The sequence below is a fragment of the Heterodontus francisci genome, chromosome 10 (genome assembly GCF_036365525.1).
Source record: "Heterodontus francisci isolate sHetFra1 chromosome 10, sHetFra1.hap1, whole genome shotgun sequence".
NCBI lineage: Eukaryota > Metazoa > Chordata > Chondrichthyes > Heterodontiformes > Heterodontidae > Heterodontus > Heterodontus francisci.
Window position 1 is genome coordinate 102,883,940 of NC_090380.1, and position 20,925 is coordinate 102,904,864.

The window sequence follows — 20,925 nt, forward strand, 5'->3', positions numbered from 1 at the left end:
GTGAAATTGTCCACTTTGGCAGGAAGAATAAAAAAGAAGCATATTATCTAAATGGTCAGAGATTGCAGAGCTCTGAGATGCAGAGGGATCTGGGTGTCCTAGTGCATGAATTGCAAAAGGTTAGTATACAGGTACAGAACATAATTAGGAAAGCAAATAGAATGTTATTGTTTATCATGAGGGGAATTGAATACAAAAGAAGGGAGGTTATGCTTCAGCTATACAGGGCATCGGAAGTACTGTGTACAGTAATGGTCTCCTTATTTAAGGAAGAATGTAAATGCGTTGGAGGCAGTACAGAGAAGGTTTACTAGACTAATACCTGGAATGGGCAGGCTGTCTTATGAGGAAAGATTGGACAGGCTAGGCTTGTATCCGCTGGAATTTAGAAGAGTAAGAGGCGATCTGATTGAAACATATTAGATCCTGAGGGGTCTTGACAGGGTGGATGTGGAAAGGATGTTTCCCCTTGTGGGAGAATCTAGAACCAGGATTCACTGTTTAAAAATAAGGAGTCGCCCATTTAAGACAAAGATGAGGAGAATTTTTTTCTCTGAGGGTCGTGAGTCTTTGGTATTCTCTTCCTCAAAAGGCAGTGGAAGCAGAGCCTTTGAATATTTTTAAGGCAGAGGTAGATAGATGCTTGATAAGTAAGGCTGTGGAAGGTTATCGGGGTAGGTGGAAATGTGGAGTAATCAGTTCAGCCATGAACTTATAGAATGGTGGAGCAGGCTCGAAGGGCCGTGTCGCCTACTCCTGCTCCTAATTCATAAGTTCGTATGTACATATAGACTGGAAAAATCAGATGGGCAGAGGTAGCCTAGGTGAGGAGTAGATAGAATGTTTTTGGGATACTTTATTGGAACAGTCCGTTCTGCAGCCAACCAGAGAGCAGGCTATACTAGACCTGGTATTGTGCAACGAGTTAGGATTAATTAATGACCTCATAGTTAATGCACCCTTAGGTAGCAGTGATCATAATATGATGAATTTTACATTCAGTTTGAGGGAGAGAAGATTGGGTCCAAGGCTAGTATTTTAAACTTAAATAAGGGTAATTATGAGGGCATGAACGCAGAGCTATCTAAAGTGAACTGGCAAATTAGGTTAAGAGATAGATTAATAGAGTTGCAGTGGCAGAGATTTAAGGGGATATTTCAGGATACACAGAATAAATACATTCCAACGAGAAAGAAAAATTCCAAGGGTGGGACCCATCATCCGTAGTTAACTAAAAAAGTTAACAATCGTACCAAACTTAAAGAAAAAGCATATATTTACACAAAGATGGGTGGCAGGTCAGAAGATTCGACAGAATATAAAAAACAGCAAAGAATGACTAAAAGATTGATAACGAAGGTAAAATTAGAGTACGAGAGAAAGCTAGCTAGAAATATAAAGACAGATAATAAGCGTTTCTATAGATATTTTAAAAAGAAAAGAGTTACAAAGTGAGCATTGGTCCTATAGAAAGTGAGTCTGGGGAATTAATAATGGATAATAAAGAGATGGCAGATGAACTGAACAGGTATTTTGCATCAGTCTTCACTATAGAGGATACAAGTAACATCCCAGAATTAGCTGTAAGTCAGGAAATGGAAGGTAGGGAGGAACTCAAGAAAATTACAATCACCAGGGAAGTGGTACTGAACAAATTGTTGGAGCTGCAGGCTGACAAGTCCCTGGGTCCTGATGGACTTTGTCCTGGTATGTTAAAAGAAGTGGCTAGTGAGACAGTTGATGTGTTAGTTTCAATTTTCCAAAATTCCCTAGATTCGGGGAAGGTTCCATCAGATTGGAAAATAGTGAATGTAACTCATTTATTCAAAAAGGGAGGGAGACAGAAAGCAGGAAACTACAGGCCAGTTAGCTTAACATCTGTCTTAGGGAAAATGTTCGAAGCTATTATTCAAGATGTTATAACAGGGCACTTAGAAAAATTCATGGTAATCAGGCAGCGTCAACATGGTTTTGTGAAAGGGAAATCATGTTTAACCAATTTATTGGAGTTCTTTGAGGGAGTTACATGTGCTGTGGATAAAGGGGAACCGGTGGATGTATTGTACTTAGATTTCAAGAAGGCATTTGATAAGGTACCACATCAAAGATTATTGCAAAAAATGAAAGCTCATGGTGTAGGGGGTAACATATTGGCATAGACAGAAGAGTGGCTAGCTATCAGGAAACAGAGAGCAGGCATAAATGGGTAATTTTCTGGTTGGCAAGATGAAACAAGTGGTGTGCCACAGGGATCTGTGCTGGAGTCTGAACTTTTTACAATTTATATAAATGACGTAGATGAGGGGACCGAAGTTATGGTTGCTAAATTTGCTGATGACACAAAGATAGGTAGGAAAGTAAGTTGTGAAGAGGACATAAGGAGGCTACAGAGGTGTAGACAGGTTAAGTGAGTGGGCGAAGATCTGGCAAATGGAGTATAAGGTGGAAAAATGTGCAATTGTCAGTTTGGCAGGAAGAATAAAAAAGAAGCATGTTATCTAAATGGTGAGAGATTGCAGAGCTCTGAGATACAGACGGATTTGGGTGTCCTAGCGCATGAATCACAGAATATTAGTCTGCAGGTCCAGCACATAATTAGGCAAGCTAATAGAATGTTATCGTTTATGGTGAGGGGAATTGTATACAAAAATAGGCAGGTAATGCTTCAGCTGTATAAGACCACATCTGGAGTACTGTATAGAGTATTGGTCTCCTCATTTAAGGAAGGATGTAAATGTGTTGGAAGCAGTTCAGGGAAGGTTTATTAGACCAATATCTGAAATGGGTGGGCTATCTTATGAGGAAAGATTTGACAGGCTTGGCCTGTATCCGTTGGAATTTAGAAGAGTAAGAGGCATGTCATACTAGGCCCCCCCTCCTGCCAAGAATGAGGCACATTAATTTTATCACGAACATTGATTTTAAACTATTACTGGAGTGAAGAAAGGACTTGTTAAACAGATCAACCGTGTCTGGAAAAGACATTTGCATATTAACAGACAGTGTTTAGAAGGACAAAGCAGCCATTCCCTGACACATTCAACCCACAATGGACTTTTGATCACTAGACATTGAAGGTGGGGGAGCTCGCACTCCAGTTTGACTGCTAAGATGGCTGAATACACAAATGGACCTGGTCAAACCAGCTAGTCACATGACTAACCTGCTGGGTAACCTGAGTTTTTTGAATTAGTACAAACAGTTTGCGCAGAAAGCTGTTTGCTCCTGGACTGAGAAGATCTCTCTCCTGTCTGCTCCCATCTCTTTCTCACAAGCCTCTGCATCCACTGAAGACACATGAACCCCAAGACAGAAAAGTCTCCTACAGCGAACAAGGTTTAAGAAGAATACCGGGCCCCAATGAAAAGCAAAATCTACCTACAATCAAGGACTCTACAGTGAGCTCGAAGAACCTTAATAACAATTCTTCAGAGATTGCCTCAAACCTTTCCACTTTATTTCCCTTCTGCTCTTTTCTGTCTCAATTTGCATGTGGATATCACATATGCATGCTAGTGAGGCACGTCGTATGTCCCTAGACGTTAACCAAATTAGAGTTTAAGTTTAATAAATTTCAACTTTTCGTCTTTAAACCTAAGAAAGCCTGTATGTGCTGGTTTCTTGGCCTTATAATCGGAAAGCGGTGAACAAGGATTCACCAAGGGGGAGCTAAAAACACAGTGTGTTTAAAATTGAACCCGGTTACAGTAACACCAGGTGAAGGCTGAAAGGGAACCTTAGACCTCTTTCTCATCTGGTCGTAACAGGCGACTTGCTTGAAACATATAAGATCCTGAGGTGTCTTGACAGGGTGGATGTGGAAAGGATGTTTCCCCTTGTGGGAGAATCAAGAACTAGGGGGCACTGTTTACAAATAAAATGTCGCCCATTTAAGATAGAGATGAGGAGAAATTTATTCTCTCAGAGCTTTTGAAATTCTCTTAAAAGGTGGTGGAAGCAGAGTCTTTGAATATTTTTAAGGCAGAGGTAGATAGATTCTTGATAAGTAAGGGGGTGAAAGGTTATCGGGGGTAAGCGGGAATGTGGAGAAATCAGTTTAGCCATGATCTTATTGAATGGCTGAGCAGGGTCAAGGGGCTGAGTGGCCTACTCCTGCTCCTAATTTATATGTTCGTATGATGATTTTTTTAATCGACCGGTTGGAAACCTAAATTAAATTTAAAAGAAAAGAAACATATAAAAGGTGACTCTGCTAGATGCAAAGATGGCCACCGTAATTTGCATTACTACAGTCCACATTCCAATGTATTGAAGTGGAGACTATTATCTACCCAGTCCCCTCAAGAACAATGATCTGGGGAATCTGCGTGAACTACCTAACCTGCTCCTATTAGCAAGATATTAAGGTCATCACTTTTACATTAAACTGGTGGAGACAAACCACTTAAATTTACTCGATTGAACAATGGGACCCTGGTTGAGAGAAAGGAATTCCTTGACATGAACTGATTAAGTTGAAAGAGGGAATACACACTGGTAAACAGCATGTTGACTTACTGGGTGATGGTCAGGTGACAGGCCCGCCATCTGTGTGCTTAAGATGGTGTATTCTCTGCAGCAACCAGACAAGCAGCTAAACACCGAGAAGAAAAGACCCATGCGGGATCCCTCCTCCCTCTCTCTCTCTCTCTCTCTCTCCAATCCACCTTGCAAGCTTTGAACCCTGCCTGCTGGCTATAACCACCTAAGCCTATCACTGCTGCAGACAGAACATCTGTATCACTTTCTCCAGGAGAACCATCAAATCAGCCATCCACGTCTTTAAACCGGAAGCCTCAGGACCGCCGAATTCAGCCTAAAGCCAGCCAAGTCACCAACATCCACAGACTGTATACCCATTTTTATTTCTCTGGACTCTAATTCTACCAATCTATCTTTCCTTACTCTGTAATCTATTTTTGTATGTGTGAACCTCATGTGTGTGTGTGAAAGTTGCAGTGTAGTTTATTATTTTACTTAGATCAGTTTAAGCACAATAAAGCTAACGTCTTTTTTGTTAAACTGAAGGAAATGTATCTGATTGGTTCTTTTATGATCATAGCATGTAAATAGTTAAAAACTCACTAAATTGGCAAGTATGTCTACTTTAAAAAAGAGATAAACCTGTTGTGGTCAAACAAGGAGAGGGAAAAGAGGGGATCCCTTCAACCCCTCCTCATCTGATTGTAACAATAGGAATAGTTTTTCCTTGTCTAACTTATCTAAGCCTGTCATAATCTTGTACACCTCTGTTAAATCTCCCCTAAATCTCCCCTAAATCTTCTTTACCCTAAGGAAAACAACCCCAGCTTTTCCAACCTAACCTTTTTAACTAAAATCCCCCATCCCAGGAACCATTCTGGTAAATCACCTCAGCACCCTCTCAAGGACCCTCACATCCTTCCTAAAGTATGTGACCAGAACTGAAAGCAATACTCCAGTTGGGGCCTGACCAAAGCTTTATAAAGGTTCAGAATAACTGCCTGGTTTTGTACTCAATGCCTCAATTGATGAAGCCCAAGATCCCATATGCTTTACTAATCAATCTCTCAAAATGTCCTGCCACCTTCAAAGACCTATGCACATGCACACCCAGATCCCTCTGTTCTTGCATATTCTTTAGAACTGTGCCATTAAATATATGTTACCTCTCCCTATTCCTTCTGCCAAAATGTAGTAAATTCCATCTGCCATCTGTCTGCCCATTCTGCTAGCCCATATATGACTGTTTGCCACACATCCAAGTTTGGTGCCATCGGCAAATTTTGATATCCTACTCTGTATTCCAAGTCATTTATATATTCTTCTTAGCTAAGGAAGCATATAGTTGCCATAGAGGGAATGCAATGTAGGTTCACTAGACTGATCCCTGGAATGGCAGGATATTCCTATGAGGAGAGATTGAGGCGATTGAGTCTATATTCTCTAAAGTTTAGAGGAATGAGAGGCAATCTCATTGATGCATGCAAACCTTTTACAGGACCCAACAGGGTACATGCAGGAAGGATATTTCCCCAGGCTGTTGAGTCTAGAACCAGAGGGCATAGTCTCAGAATAAGTAGTAGACCATTTGGGACTCAGATGAGGAGGAATTTCTTCACTCAGAGGGTGGTGAATCTTCAGAATTTTCTATCCCAGAAGGCTGTGGAGGCTCAATCAGTGAATATATTCATGACAGAGATCGATACATTTCCAGATATTAAAGATATTAAGGGAGATGGGAATAGTGTGGGAAAATGGTGCTGAGGTAGAAGATCAGCCATGATCTAGTTGAATGGCGGAGCAGGCTTAAGGGGTCAAATGGCCTACTCCTGCTCCTATTTCCTATGTTCCTATATATAGCAAAGAAAGCAGTGGTCCCAGCACTCACCCTTGGGGAACACCACTGTCTACCATCCTCCAGTCTGAAAAACAACCATTTACTATAACTTGCTGTCTTCTGTCCTTAAGCCAATTTTTATCCAATTGGACACTGATCTTGCTATTCCATGTGACTCAGTTTTGTTAACCAGCCTTTTATGTGGTACCTTATCAAATGCTTTCTTAAAATCTCCATAAACAAGATCCACCGCATTCCCTTCATCAACTTTCGCTGTTACTTCATCAAAAAATGCAATTAGATTAGTCAAGCATGATCTCCCTTTTACAAATGCATGCTGACTCTCCTTAATTAACACAAACCTCTCCAAGTGTCTGTTGATTTTTTCCCTGATGATTGTTTGCAAAACATTACTGACCACTGATGTCAAGCTACCTGGCCTGTAGTTGCTAGAACTTCCCTGACACCCTTTCTTGAATAAGGGTGTCACATTTGCCACTCTCCTATCCTCTGGCACCTCCTCCCATATCTAGGAAAGATTGGAAGATTACGGCAAGCCATTCTGCTATCTCCATCCTCACTTCCTTTAGCAACCTGGGATGCAAGCCATCCAGACTAGGTGATTTATCTACCCTAATGTCATGCTAGATACCCACCTGCCAACAATGAGGCATATTAATTTTGCCATATGGACATTAAATTTCAAACTGTTGCTGAAGTGAAGAAAGGACTTGTTTAAAAAAATCACCAGGCCCGTGGCTGGAAAATTGTTTTTTTTGCATACTAGCAGCCAGTACTTGGAAGGACAAAGGGGCTATTCCCTGCTCCAATTTAACCTGCAATGGACTTTGAGCACCAGGTATTGTGTGTAAGAAGAGATATTCCAGGGTCAGCTAAGTCCAGAGAATCCACAAACAGACATAGTCAGACCAGCTAGTCACATGACTAACCTGCTTGGCAACCTGGGTTTTTCCGAATTGTACAAAGAGTTTGAACTCAGTGTCTGTTCGCTCCTGAACTGAAAAGACCCCTCCTGGCTGGCTCGCCACAGTCTCTCCTGTCTGCTCCCATCTTTTTCTCATGGAAAATTCACTGAAGGCACATGAACCCCAAGAGAGAAAAGTCTCTTGCAGCAAACAAGGTTTAAGAAGAATGCTGGGCCCCAGTGAAAAGCAAGATCTACCTGCAATCAAGGACTCTACAGTGAGCTTGAAGATCCATATCAAAAACCCTCTTCAGAGATTGCCTGAAACTTTTCCACTCTATTTTCTTCTGCTCTTTTCTGTCTCTATCTGCATGTGTGTATTGTGTATGAATACGAGCATGGGCGCATTGTGGATACGTAGGCGTTAACTGAATTAGAGTTTAAGTTTAAGTTTAATAAATTTCAACCTTTCTTCTTTAAACCTAAGAAAACCTGTTTGTGCTGGTTTCTTTGACTTATAATTGGAAAGCGGTGAACAAGGATTCACTAAGGGGGAACTAAAAACACGGTGTGTTTAAAATTAAAACCTTGTTTCAGTAAGACCAGATGAAGGCTGAGAGGGGACCTTGGATCCCTTTCTCACCTGGTTGTAACACTTAAGCATAGCCAGCTTTTTTAGTACCTGCCCCATCTCAACTTTTACCCTATCCATTGCCTCTACTTTCTCCACTTCTACCAATATTTTGTCAGATTCCACTTCCTTATTGAACACTGATGCAAAGTACTCATTCAGTATATTATCTTTGCCCTGTGCCTCTAAGAATATATTACCTTCTTCGTCCCTAATAGGCCCCACTCCACCTCTTACGACCCTCTTACGATTTACACGCTGGTAGAAGGTTTTGAGTTCCCTTTTATGTTGCCTACCATTCTATTCTCATTTTCTTTATTTGCCAGTCTTATTCTCTTCTCCACCACCCTTTCAACCTATTGTATGGCCTGGTTCTCACTTGAAGAATTCACCTGACATGTATCATACGTCCTCTTTTTTGTTTCATCATAATCACTATCACCCTTGTCATCCAAGGAGCCTTGTTTTTGGTTCTCTTACCTTTCACCTCATTGGAATCTATGTAGCCTGCACCTGAAGCATCTCTTCCTTCAAAATAACCCATTGTTCCAAAACAACTCTTCCATTCAGTCTTTGGTTCCATTTTATCCCGGCTAGATGGCAGCACAGTGGCGCAGTGGTTAGCACCGCAGCCTCACAGCTCCAGCGACCCAGGTTCAATTCTGGGTACTGCCTGTGTGGAGTTTGCAAGTTCTCCCCGTGTCTGCGTGGGTTTCCTCCGGGTGCTCCGGTTTCCTCCCACATGCCAAAGACTTGCAGGTTGATAGGTTAATTGGCCATTATAAATTGCCCCTAGTATAGGTAGGGAAATATAGGGACAGGTGGGGATGTGGTAGGAATATGGAATTAGTGTAGGATTAGTATAAATGGGTGGTTGATGGTCGGCACAGACTCGGTGGGCCGAAGGGCCTGTTTCAGTGCTGTATCTCTAAACTAGATCCCTTCTCATCGCCTTGAAATGAGCCCTCTTCCAATCTAGATCCTTGCTTTTCTGCATTACTAGTCTAAACCTTATGATATGATGATCACTCTTAACCAAGTGCACCCCGACAGACACTTGGTTCACTTGGCCCATCTCATTTCCCAGCACCAGATTCAGCAATGCCTCTTTTCTAATTGGGCTGAGAACATACTGATCAAGGAAGTTCTCCTGAATGCATTTTAAAAATTCCTCCCCCACCTTACCCTTTACTCTAAAATTATTCCAATCAATATTTGGGTAATTAAAGTCCCCCAATATGACCACTCTACAGTTCTTGCACATCTCTGTGATTTCCCTGCAGATTGCTCCTCTATCTCTCTCTCACTATTTGGAAGCCTATAGAATACCCCTCTATAGAATACAACTCTAACCAAATAAATTTTGGCCTTGCCTCCTCAAGGGTATCCTCCCTTTCCAACACTACAGTGTCTTCCCTAATCAGTACTGCCACCCCACCTCCCTTTTTTCCTTCTCTAACTTTTCTGAACACTTTACATCCTTGTATATTAAGTGCCCAGTCCTAGCCATTTTTAAGCCCCGTTTCCATGATTACCACTGTATCATACAGATGGATTTAATTGTACTCCCAGGGCTTTTGATCGTTATCCTGTTTTGAGTGGGTAGAATGTACTAAAGCCTTTACCTGAAGAAATTAAATTCTGACAATGTAATCTGAGATAGGGATCTAGGATTGCATAGGACTAGAATACACCATTGTGGTCCATTTGAAAAACACCCCTTAATTGTTCTCTTTGCTAAATAACTATCCAGTTTCCTCCTGAATTTGCCAACACTATACATTCTTTTTCAGGCAATATGTCCTATATGTTCACCACCCTCCATGAAAAGTAGTTAGATCTAGACTTTTTGTTAAGCTTCTTATGAGCTTAAGTCAGTGCCCCCCTAGTTCTAAATAACTACATGGTTCAGGCTTAAGTGTGTCAAAGAAAGCAGAAGCTGGTTATCAGGTGGTCACCTAAGATAGACCAAAATTGATTGAACTACAATCAATGCAGTACATTGATCCCATTACATATCTTGAGAGCTTCACTTTAAGCACAACTTTTCCTTTTAAAAGTTATTGCAATGACTTCAACTTCAACACATTCTTTCCCTAAACGTTGGAACTCTTTACCTCCCTCAGTAATTCATTGGCTGTACAATCTACAGGTTAGTTAAAACCCAAACTTGGGATCATCTTAACATTTAGCACATCCCTTCAGTTTTGGTCATCTCTTGCACTGCCCCTTTGGCCCTTCCCCTAGATGTTACATAAGTTCTCACTTCGCTCTCCCAACTATTACACACACATACTTGTACTGAGATACAGCTAAGATGTCACTTTATGTTAGACAGAAAATCCTACATGACAAAATAACAATCTAACTGAGAAATTAGGTTGTTACCATCAAAATAAAAGGATATCTTAATTTTCAATTAAATTATTAACAATATTAAACTTACAATTGTATTTTTCTTTTCCTCATAGAATCCAGTTATCAGAAGGAGATAAGGTAAATAAGCACACATTAGTTCTTTTGTGGTATGAATGTTCCAAAATGGTAAAGAATCTTTAGAAATGTTTTATCTTCCTGATTGCCCAATGTCATGGTGAACCATACAGGCAAGGGCATCAGAGATTCTGTGCTGAGTTAGATAATTTTAGCCAGGATGGTTGTAGACAACCTATAAATGGTATCTGTGTCCCTAAGCTAGGGAGGAGAAAGGTCAGTCATTGGTCCTGTTCCTTATAACTGTCCAGTGACTCCTGTTGGAAAATTCATAAGTGGGTGTCAGGTGGGAACAGATTCAGGCTCAGCCGGGATGCACTGTGTGGTTAATCAACCCATTGAAACTTATTTTTTGTAGCCTGACCATTGAAGGTGGGCCACTTGGGCAAGTTACTGGATGGGAACCAGCATCTATGGCATTAAATCCCAGCATAAGTCAACACTATTGGGAAAGAAGGGGAGAACATTGGGGAGAAAAGGAACTTTTCGACTTAAATCCTTAAATTTTTAACAGTGCACATGTCATGTGACATGCATCAATCTCAGCTTCAATACCAGAAATATGAATGCTAATGATATCAAAATTCTTGTGTTGAAATTGTACCTAATCTTCTCAAGGCACTTCACACAATGAGCAATGTTTGAATGTAATGACTTTTGTCACGTAAGAAGTAGGAACACCAACCAAGTTCCAAAAACAGCAATGAGATAAATGGTTCGCTACTACGTTTTACTGATGCATTAGTTGAGAGTTGAATGTTGGCCCAGGAAATCACTCGGCTCCCCTTTGAATTGTGCCGTGGGATCCCCACTGTCCACCTGATAAACTACCAGAACCGAGCCTCCTCCTCTTGTTAGTTGCTTAACCAAACTAACCTGACCATTGGTTATGGGATCGCTTTGTTCTGTCTATAAGCATGCTGCTTCTGCTGATTAGCTTCCATGTACTCCTGTTGTAGCTTTACTCAAGTATTCTGCGTGAACTATAGTTTTAGGAAATCGAGTAGAGAGAATTCTGTGCAATTAAGATTGTAAGTAAGAACATCAATGCTGAAGTGTGTAATTAAAAAGATATTAAAAACTTGGTACAACATGCCAACATGATGAAATTGTCAGCTTGGCTCAGCTGGTAGCACGCTTAGAAGTGTTGTGGGTTCGAGCCTCGCTTTGGGCATAGTCTAGGCTGGCAGTCCTGTAGGAGGCAATGTCCTTTGGATGAGATGTTAAACTAAGGTCCATTTTCTTGTTTATGCAGGTGTCCATGATGCCATAAAACTTTTGGAAAAACTGATTAACTGATAATTTATTGGATTATTCCAGAAAAGAGACAGCTGAGGAGTGACCTAATAGAGGTCTTTAAAATTATGAAGAGGTTTGATAAGGTAGATGTAGAGAAAATGTTTCCAATTGTGGGGAGACCAAAACAAGGGGTCTTAAATATAAATCAAAAATAGGGAATTCAAGAGCAACTTCTTTACCCAGAGAGTGGTGAGAATGTGGAACTCACTACCACAATCTAGGTAAGCACTTGAGGGAAAAAGGAATAGAAGGTTATGCTGATGGGGTCAGATGAAGTAGGGTGGGAGGAGGCTCATGTGGAGCATAAACATCGGTATAGGCCAGTTGGACGGAATGTGTTGTAATTCATTGCATAAATGATGAATTGGGATCGTGTTTTATTCCTGTCTGTGGTGTTGTGTAGAAATTCTTCCAATGTATTTCAACTCACTGGGTTATTGTCACTTAACCTGTGATTTTGATCTGGGACCATCTGCTCCCTCCCACCATTGAGAAAACAACAGCCTTGTTACTCACTCCCAGCCATTCAGAAATCTATATGTAATTTTCCATATAAGATTTTTCATTTCTATAAAATGTATTTTTATACTGTTACCTCTCCCAAGTTTAATAATTTTAACCTCCTTTTGCCACTCTAAGAAAAATGTCAACAAAGAAATCTCTTGAGACGAATGTGGACGGTCACAGAAACTCTGGGCTGGATAATTTTGGAATGTCCACTGAAAGTGTGAATGATTTTCAAAGTTCCTCAGGTAGGTGCTGAAGTGTTGAAACGCATGCCTCTCTACATTTACAGATAAAAATCTGTGTCCTCCTGAAATCTCCTGCACTGTTTTGGAAACTTTGCATTGCCCCTAATTCGGTTTGGCCTACAAACTTTAATTTAGATAGATGTGTTTCTATGGATTTGTGCCGACAGCCAAATCACTTAAAGAAATGGAAGGCAAAAGATGGTGGTTGCCTCCTCACTAAGGAGGGGTCGAAACTGGAAACTGGAAGGTGAATGATGAATGATTAAGACTATATTATGCCGCTCCATATGTATCCAGCAGAAGGAACCTAACTGTGGGGGTAATGCTGCTATTCATTTAGTAAGTGTCAGGTGAGAGGCAGAGAATCAACAAGTTAGAAAATGGCTGATGAAAAGAATAAAGGAAAGTATAATGATATAAAAAAGGAATGATGACAAAAGCAAGGAGGTTAGGCTAAATCTTTATATATCACCAGTTAGGTCCCAGCTGAAGTATTGGACAGAATTTTTATTTCTCATTGGCGGCGGGACTGGTGGCGGGAGGGGTGGAAAATTGGCCTTGGAGAGCAGCGTGCCGGTTTGCCGGCATGTTCCTGCCTCTGGGCCTTTTTTAAAAGTGGATGGTTGTGGGATGTGATGTTTACCCCCTGCAAGACAATTTTAAGGGCCTATTAAGGGCACTGGGGAGATGCTGGATTCCAGCCAATGCATGAAGGCTCCCCCTCCAATGTAGCGGTCTGGCAGCTGTGGCCTGTATAAATTTCACCTTTTATTAAAAAGTCTTCAGGGGACGTTCATCTTGAGGTGCCCTCTCTCTCTTACCTACATGGGCAGCTCCTGGCTCTGATCTTCCAATCCCTCAGGGCTGGAGGGCCTCCTATTGGTTCTCTGGCCTCAGGAACCTGCCTGCCGTCCTTAATTGGATGGTGAGCATGCACCCTGGCTACTGATTGGATAGCTGTTCAAACATTGTGTCGGGCCTCAGGCGCTGATGTGATGCGGAGTCAGGACCCAGAAATGGTCCCGGCATCAGGGTCCTGACCCTGAAACATAAATCTTGCCCATTGTGTTCAATCCGGGGACCATACATCAAGAAAGATGTCATGGAGAGATGGTGCACAGGAAATTTAATAGAATTGTACCAGGAATTCAAGACTTCAGGTAGATGGAATTAGAATTAGAATTAGAACATTACAGCGCAGTACAGGCCCTTCGGCCCTCGATGTTGCGCCGACCTGTGAAACCATCTGACCTACACTATTCCATTTTCATCCATATGTCTATCCAATGACCACTTAAATGCCCTTAAAGTTGGCGAGTCTACTACTGTTGCAGGCAGGGCGTTCCACGCCCCTACTACTCTCTGAGTAAAGAAACTACCTCTAACATCTGTCCGATATCTATCACCCCTCAACTTAAAGCTATGTCCCCTCGTGTTTGCCATCACCACCCGAGGAAAAAGACTCTCACTATCCACCCTATCTAACCCTCTGATTATCTTATATGTCTCTATTAAGTCACCTCTCCTCCTCCTTCTCTCCAACGAAAACAACCTCAAGTCCCTCAGCCTTTCCTTGGAAGACCTTCCCTCCATACCAGGCAACATCCTAGTAAATCTCCTAGGAGAGGTAGAGAAGCTGGGGATGTTCTCTTAACAGCAGAGAGTTAAGGGAAGATTCAATAAAGATGTTTAAAGTCATAAGGGGTTTTGATATAGTAAATAAGGAGAAACTGTTTCCAGTGACAGAAAGGTTGGTAACCAGAGGATATAGATTTAAGGTGACTGTCAAGAGAACCTGCAGCAAGGTGAGAAGAATTTTATTTGTGCAGTGAGTTGTTATGATCTGGAATCCACTGTCAGAAAAAGCATTGGACGCAGGTTCAATTGTAACTTTCAAAAGGGTATTGGATATATACTTGAAGAGGAAACATCTGCAGAGCTATGAGAAAAGGGCAGGGCAATTGGACTAATTGGATAGATCATTCAAAGAGACGGCATAGGTTGGATGGGCCAAATGGCCTCCTCCGATGCTGTATCATTTTATGCTTCTGTGAAAGGCAATGCAAAGATCTTCTATAGACGTATTAACATTAAAAGTGTTGTCAGAGGAAAAGGGTGGGGTGATTAGAAGTCAAAATGGAGATCTATCGGTGGAAGCAGAAAGCAAGGCTGAGGCACTAAGTGAGTATTTGCATTGATGTTTATCAAGGAAGAGGACTTTGCCAAAGTTACAGCAAATGAGGAGGTTGTCAGGATTCTGGATGAGATAAAAATAGGCAAAGACGAGGTACTAGGAAGGGTGGCAGTACTTAAAGTAGCTAAACCAGGATGGGATACATCCTAGGTTGCTGAAGGGAGTAAGAGCAAAAGGAACGAATGGATAGACTAGGGTTGTTCTCCTTGGAATAGAGAAGGCTGAGGGGAGATCTGATTGAAATGTACAATATTGTGAGGGGCCTGGATAGAGCGGATGTGAAGGGCCTGTTTACTTTATCAGAAAGGTCAGTGACTAGGGGGCATAGATTTAAAGTGATTGGTAGAAAGATTAGAGGGGGAGATGAGGAAAACATTTTTCACCCAGAGGATGGTGGGGGTCTGGAACTCACTGCCTGAAAGGATTATCGAGGCAGAAACATTCAACTCATTCAAAAGATGTCTGGCTATGCACCTCAAGTGCCGTAACCTTCAGGGCTACGGATCAAATGCTGGAAGGTGGGATTAGACTGGGTGGCTCGTTTTTTTGGCCGGTGCAGGCACAATGGGCCAAGTGGCCTCTTTCTGTGCCGTAAACTTTCTATGATTCTAAGAGTCGAAATTGCGGTGATGTTAGCCACAATCTATCAATCCTCCTTAGATACAGGGGTAGTGCCAAAGGGCTGGAAGTTGCAAATGTTACACCCTTCATCAAAAAAAGGGCAGAAGGATAAACCTGGAAATTACAGCCCAGTCAGTTTAATGCTGGTGATGCGGAAGCTTTTAAAAACAATAATCTAGGAGAAAGTTAACAGTCACTTGGACAAGCATGGACAAATAAAAGAGAGCCAGCACAGATTTATTGAGGACAAATCATGCTTGACTAACTTGATTGAGTTTTCTAATGAGGTACAGAGAGGATGGATGAGGACAGCTTTGATAAAGTACCACATATTAGGCTAGTTCACAAAATTGAAGCCCGAGCAGTAGCTGCTTGGATACAAAATTGGCTAAGGGATAGAAAACAGAGAGTTGTGGTGAATCGTTGTTTTTTCAACTGGAGGGAGGTGTACAGTGAAATTCTGTAAATTTCAGCTGCTGTTTTTGATATATATTATTGACTTGGACTTGGGTACAGAGCAAAATTTGAAAATTTGCAGATGACACAAAACTTGGAATTGCAGTAAACATTGAGAAAGATAGTGATAGATTGCAAAAAGACATAAACAGGCTGGTAGAATGGGTGGATACATGGCAGATGAAATTCAATGCAGCTAAGTATGAGGTGATACATTTTGGTAGGAAGAATGAGGAGAAACAATACATGCTAAATGCTACAATTTTAAAGGGGGTACAGGGATGCTTGTGCACTAGTCTTTGAAGATGGCAGTACAGGAGGACAGGTCAACAAAGCAGTTAATAAAGCAAATAGGATCCTGGGCTTTCTGAATAGAGGCATAGAGTACAAAAGCCTGGAAATTAGGTTAAACACCAGTTCGACACAGCTGGATGCACCACACTTTAGGAAGAACATGAAGGCTTTGGAGAGGGTACAGAGGAGATTTACTAGAACGGTTTCTGGGATGAGAGATTATCGTTATATGGATAGACTGGTGAAACTGGGGTTGTTGTCTTTAGAGCAGAGAAGGAGATTTGATAGAGATGTTTAAAATCATGAAGTGTTTAGATAGAATAAATGAAGAGAAACTGGTTCCAATGGCTGAAGGTTGACAACCAGAGGACATAGATTTAAGGTGATATGAGGAAAAACTTTTTTTTACATACTTCCTGATAGGGTGGTGCATACACATTCAATAGTAGCCTTCAAAAGAGAATTGGATAAATTATTTAAAGGATAAAACATTACAGGGATATGGGGAAAGAGTAGGGGAGTGGAAATAACTGGGTTGCTTTTCGAAAGAGCTGGCACTGACTGGATGGGCTGAATGGCCTCCTTCTGTGCTGTATTATTCTATGATTACCTTCAATTTTATTGGAAGTTGGTTCCACACACACACAACAGGCTGCTTTCAAAGCTAAAATGGGCACAAGTCTAGGGATGATTTGTCTTCCTGTTCTCTCAAATGTACTCCAGAATGTTGGATAGAAACACATTAAAAAAGAAAGCAGTTAAAAAAAATATAGGCAATAAAAGCCCAGGGCACATTTACAATGAAGATGCAACTGTTGTAATGATCAATGATGGTTGAATTGTATTTTCAAACTAAACCTGTTTATTAAGATTGCTTTTGAATATAAAGTAATGCCAACTAATTTTATGTTGTTCACGGTACTGTTTCTTTGTCAGGTTTTCCTTCACCTAACCAGGTAGACACATGGAGCAGTGATACCATGGAGGTAAGCACAGTAGACTTGATTAATACTGACATTCTAACATAAGAAAGATTTTATGAGTGTAAAGACTCAGCCAAGCAATAAAGGTCCAAAGTGCAGAGGGCCAAATTTCACTGGGATTCAAGGGGTGCTTTAGACTCTCTGGAGCTTCTGGTTGCCACAAGCCCTTCATTTTGTCTCTTTATTGGGAAAATAACAGTAAACTGAGTCATGATATACAGGTATATACAGTAAAAATATGAGGGATTGTTCACAAATTAGGATAGTTTGGATGATCTGGTGACATAAGCCCTGATTTTATCTCATGGTGTGAGGGTGGAGTCCGGTGGCTTTGACAGGCACCCATGGTTCAGGCCTTTGAATCTCCCAGGCCTCAATTCCATGTTGGAATGCGGACTCCCACCTGAACCCCATGGGAATGACGAGGTATTCTGTAGGTGATAGCAGGACTTTGCATAGCAGGAGATTGTCATCAGAAATGCAAGGGAACAGTAAGTGGAGAGGCGGGGGAGTGGAAGTTGGTCTGGATGCAATCATGGTTTGGGAGGGGGACAGAAGAGGAGAGGCCTACTGGGATTTTACTGCCCATGCTCCTACCACTACAACTTGTATTTATATCGTGCCTTTATTATACAATCATAGAATAGTTAGAGCATGGAAGGAAGTCATTTGGCCATTGTGCCAGCTCACTGCAAGAGCAACTCAGCTAGTCCCACTCACCCACCCTTTCCCCGTAGCCCTGCAATTTTTTTCTATTCAGATAACTATCCAATTCCCTTTTGAAAACCATGATTGATTCTGCCTCCACCACACTCTCAGGCAGTGCATTCCAGATCCTCATCACTCGCTGCATAAAAAAAGCTTTCCCTTATGTCGGCTTTAGTTCTTTTGCTATTCACCATAAATTGGCATCCTCTGGTTCTTGACCCTTCCGCCAATGAGAAATATTTCTCCCTATCCGCTCTGTCCAGACCCCTCATGCTTTGAACACCTCTATCAAATCTCCTCCCCACCTTCTCTTCTTCCAGACAACAGGCCCAGCTTCTCCAATCAATCCACTTAACTGAAGTCGTTCATCCCTCAAACCATCCTCCCGGCAGTGGCGAGGCTCCGTGGCAGCAGCCCCCCCACCCCACCGACGCTGGGCGACGGGAACACCATTTCAATATGAATAAATTTAAGTCAATTTACCCGCAATCTTCTGGGCTCAGCGCAATCCTCAGTGCAGCGGCCGGCACTCCCCCGCCTTCAATTTCCCATCTGGGGAAAGCCGGAGTGATACTGGTGGGGAGGGGGGAGGAGTTAAGATTTTCAGTGCAAGGGGGCGGGGAGAACAGGGTCAAATAAACGTTATGAGTGTAGGGCATGGTGGGAAGGGGTGAACCATTCAATTTGTACAGTCTGTTGGGGGAAGGTCAGAATTCATAGGTAATTGTTTGGCGAGAAGGGCAAATACCTAATGTAATTTTTATGGGGGGCCGGGGTTGGAAAGGGGCGTTACAATTTTATGTTGTAAATTTTGTTGGAGGAGTCACTTTAAAAATTCAAATTTGCCAGCAGGGCTGCCAGCCCGACACCTGCCCACAGGCAACTGATGCCTTTGCCGGCGATGAACAGCCCGCCTCCTCCACGTGATTTGTCGGGGGTGGGGGGGGGGGGGGGGTGTGTGGGCCGCCCCAGCAATTTAAATGAGCCGCCTTGTGGGAGATCACAACGGCTGGGCTGCCATTTTGTGAGCTTGCTGCCGGGAGCAGCGACGGGCTCTTAAAATCCAGTGCCTAATTTCTGACATGTGATCAGAACATCTCTTTCCATTGTCCTCATAAATAGTTTCTGATGGTTAGGCCACTGTCAGACGATAGTATCACCCATCCACATACCATCTTGATAAAATTGAGCTTTTCACACCCATTTTGTGGATTTCAAGTTTGGAGCTGAAAAGTCTGCAATAGTATTGTGAATCCAGTTTTTTTTAATTAGTTGGAGAAATGCAGCCACTTGTATTTTAATGACTTCTGCAAGATTTGTCCAGTCATGAAAATTAGCTCGGGGTTCTTGCAGTTCCATGTGTATAGGCAGGAAAGAAAAGGTCACCTGCCCTCTCAACTCCATTGTGTTTTACAGAAAAACGCCCTTCCTAAGTTCATAGTTATAGTTCATAAGTTCGTAATGCTTGAGCGTGACACCTCTCCGCAAAAAGGGAAAAAAATGAAATTCCTTTATATTTCATTTCTTTCATAGAAGGAAAGAAAAATAAAAAACACATGATAGCAAACATCTACACGTATTCATGCATTCCTGAGGGTCACTGTCACTAGGACTTCCACAGCTTACTGGTGGCACTTTGTCTGTTTCAATTCTGGACAAAGCGTCTGCAATTACATTATTTTTCCCAGCAATATGTGCAATTTTTAAGTTAAACGGCTATAGGAATAAACTACATCTGAGCAGCCAGGCGTTGTTGACTTAATTTCTCGAGGAAAGTTGGTGGACTTTTTTTTTTATTCGTTCATGAGATGTGGGCGTCGCTGGCTAGGCCAGCACTTATTGCCCATCCCTAATTGCCCTTGAACTGAGTGGCCATTTCAGAGGGCATTTTAAGAGCCAACCACATTGCTGTGGATCTGGAGTCACATGTAGGCCAGACCAGGTAAGGACGGCAGATTTCGTTCCCTAAAGGACATTAGTGAACCAGATGGGTTTTTACAACAATCGACAATGGCTTCATGGTCACACTAGACTAGCTTTTTAATTCCAGATTTTATTAATTGAATTCAAATTTCCCATCTGCTGTGGTGGGATTCGAACCCATGTCCCCAGAGCATTAGCCTGGGCCTCTGGGCTACCAGTCCAGTAACATTACCACTACGCTACCGCCTCCCCGTAGATCAGTATATTAATATTTTCCTGTGTCCATTACTGATACAGACCTCAAAATGTTGAAGGACTAACAGAAATCCCGAAGCCTCCTTTCTTCTGTGGAATGTTTGCTTTTATGTTTTTTAACTTTTTAGAAAAATAGTCAATTCTCTCGATGCCCGAGTCATCTTCCCGGAGTTAGACAGCTCCTACTCCCACATCGCTTGTCTCAATAGCCACCTTGAATGATCAGTTAAAGTTTGGGGCTGCTTACACGGGCTCATTTGTTACAATAGCCCTCAATTTCTCGAAAGCCATCTGCACAGTTCTGATCACATTATCTTGACATTTTTCTTTAATAAATCGGTCAACTGTGCAGCTAGGCTGCTGAAATTAGGGACACATTTTCTAAAGAATCCATACATCTGCAGGAATTGCATTATCTCTCTCTTAGGCTTGGGAATGGGGAAATCCATCAGGGCTTGTGTTTTGCTGCCCTTGGAAACACCTGACCTTGACCTACAACATGTCCCAAGTAGGTCACTTTGGCCTGAGCGAACTCGCTTTTGGCTAAATTTACCACTGTTAGCGCTTTGTAGACCTTTGACTAACGCCCTTAAATGATTTAGGTGCTCTTCCCAGGTGTTGCTATAGACCAGCAGGTCATCAATGTATACAAAACAATTGTCTACGCCAGCCACCACTTGATTCATCAGTCTTTGAAAGGTTGCTGGGGTGGTCGTTAAACCGAATGGCATGACTTTGCGTTGGAATAGACCATCTGGTGTGACAAAACCCAAAATTTCTTTAGTTTGGGTCGTCATGGGGACTTGCCAGTATCCTTTTAATAAATCAAAATTACTGATGTAAGCAGAGTTGCCCACCTGGTCAATATAATCCTCAATGTGAGGAATTGGGTATGAATCGGTTTGGGTCACTGCATTAACCATTCGATAGTCAATGCAGAGTGTCTTGGAACCCTCGGCTTAGGAACCAATACAATAGGAGAACTCCAGCTGCTTTGACTAGTCTCAATTATGTCATTGTCTAACAGGTATTGAATCTCCTCTTGGACTCGAGAACCAGAGAGGTAACATAC

At 42.0% G+C, this 20,925-nt stretch overlaps 1 protein-coding gene across 3 annotated transcripts in view; it reads left to right on the forward strand.

Moving 5' to 3' along the window:
• Positions 1-20,925, forward strand: part of LOC137374261 (immunoglobulin superfamily member 5-like) — a 99,028-nt gene that overhangs the window by 37,815 nt on the left and 40,288 nt on the right. For all 3 annotated transcript variants that reach the window (XM_068040053.1, XM_068040051.1, XM_068040052.1), the window contains 3 exons: positions 10,347-10,371; positions 12,307-12,419; positions 16,921-16,970. In XM_068040053.1, the coding sequence (XP_067896154.1) occupies positions 10,347-10,371; positions 12,307-12,419; positions 16,921-16,970 (188 nt within the window). The remainder of the gene's footprint in view (positions 1-10,346; positions 10,372-12,306; positions 12,420-16,920; positions 16,971-20,925) is intronic.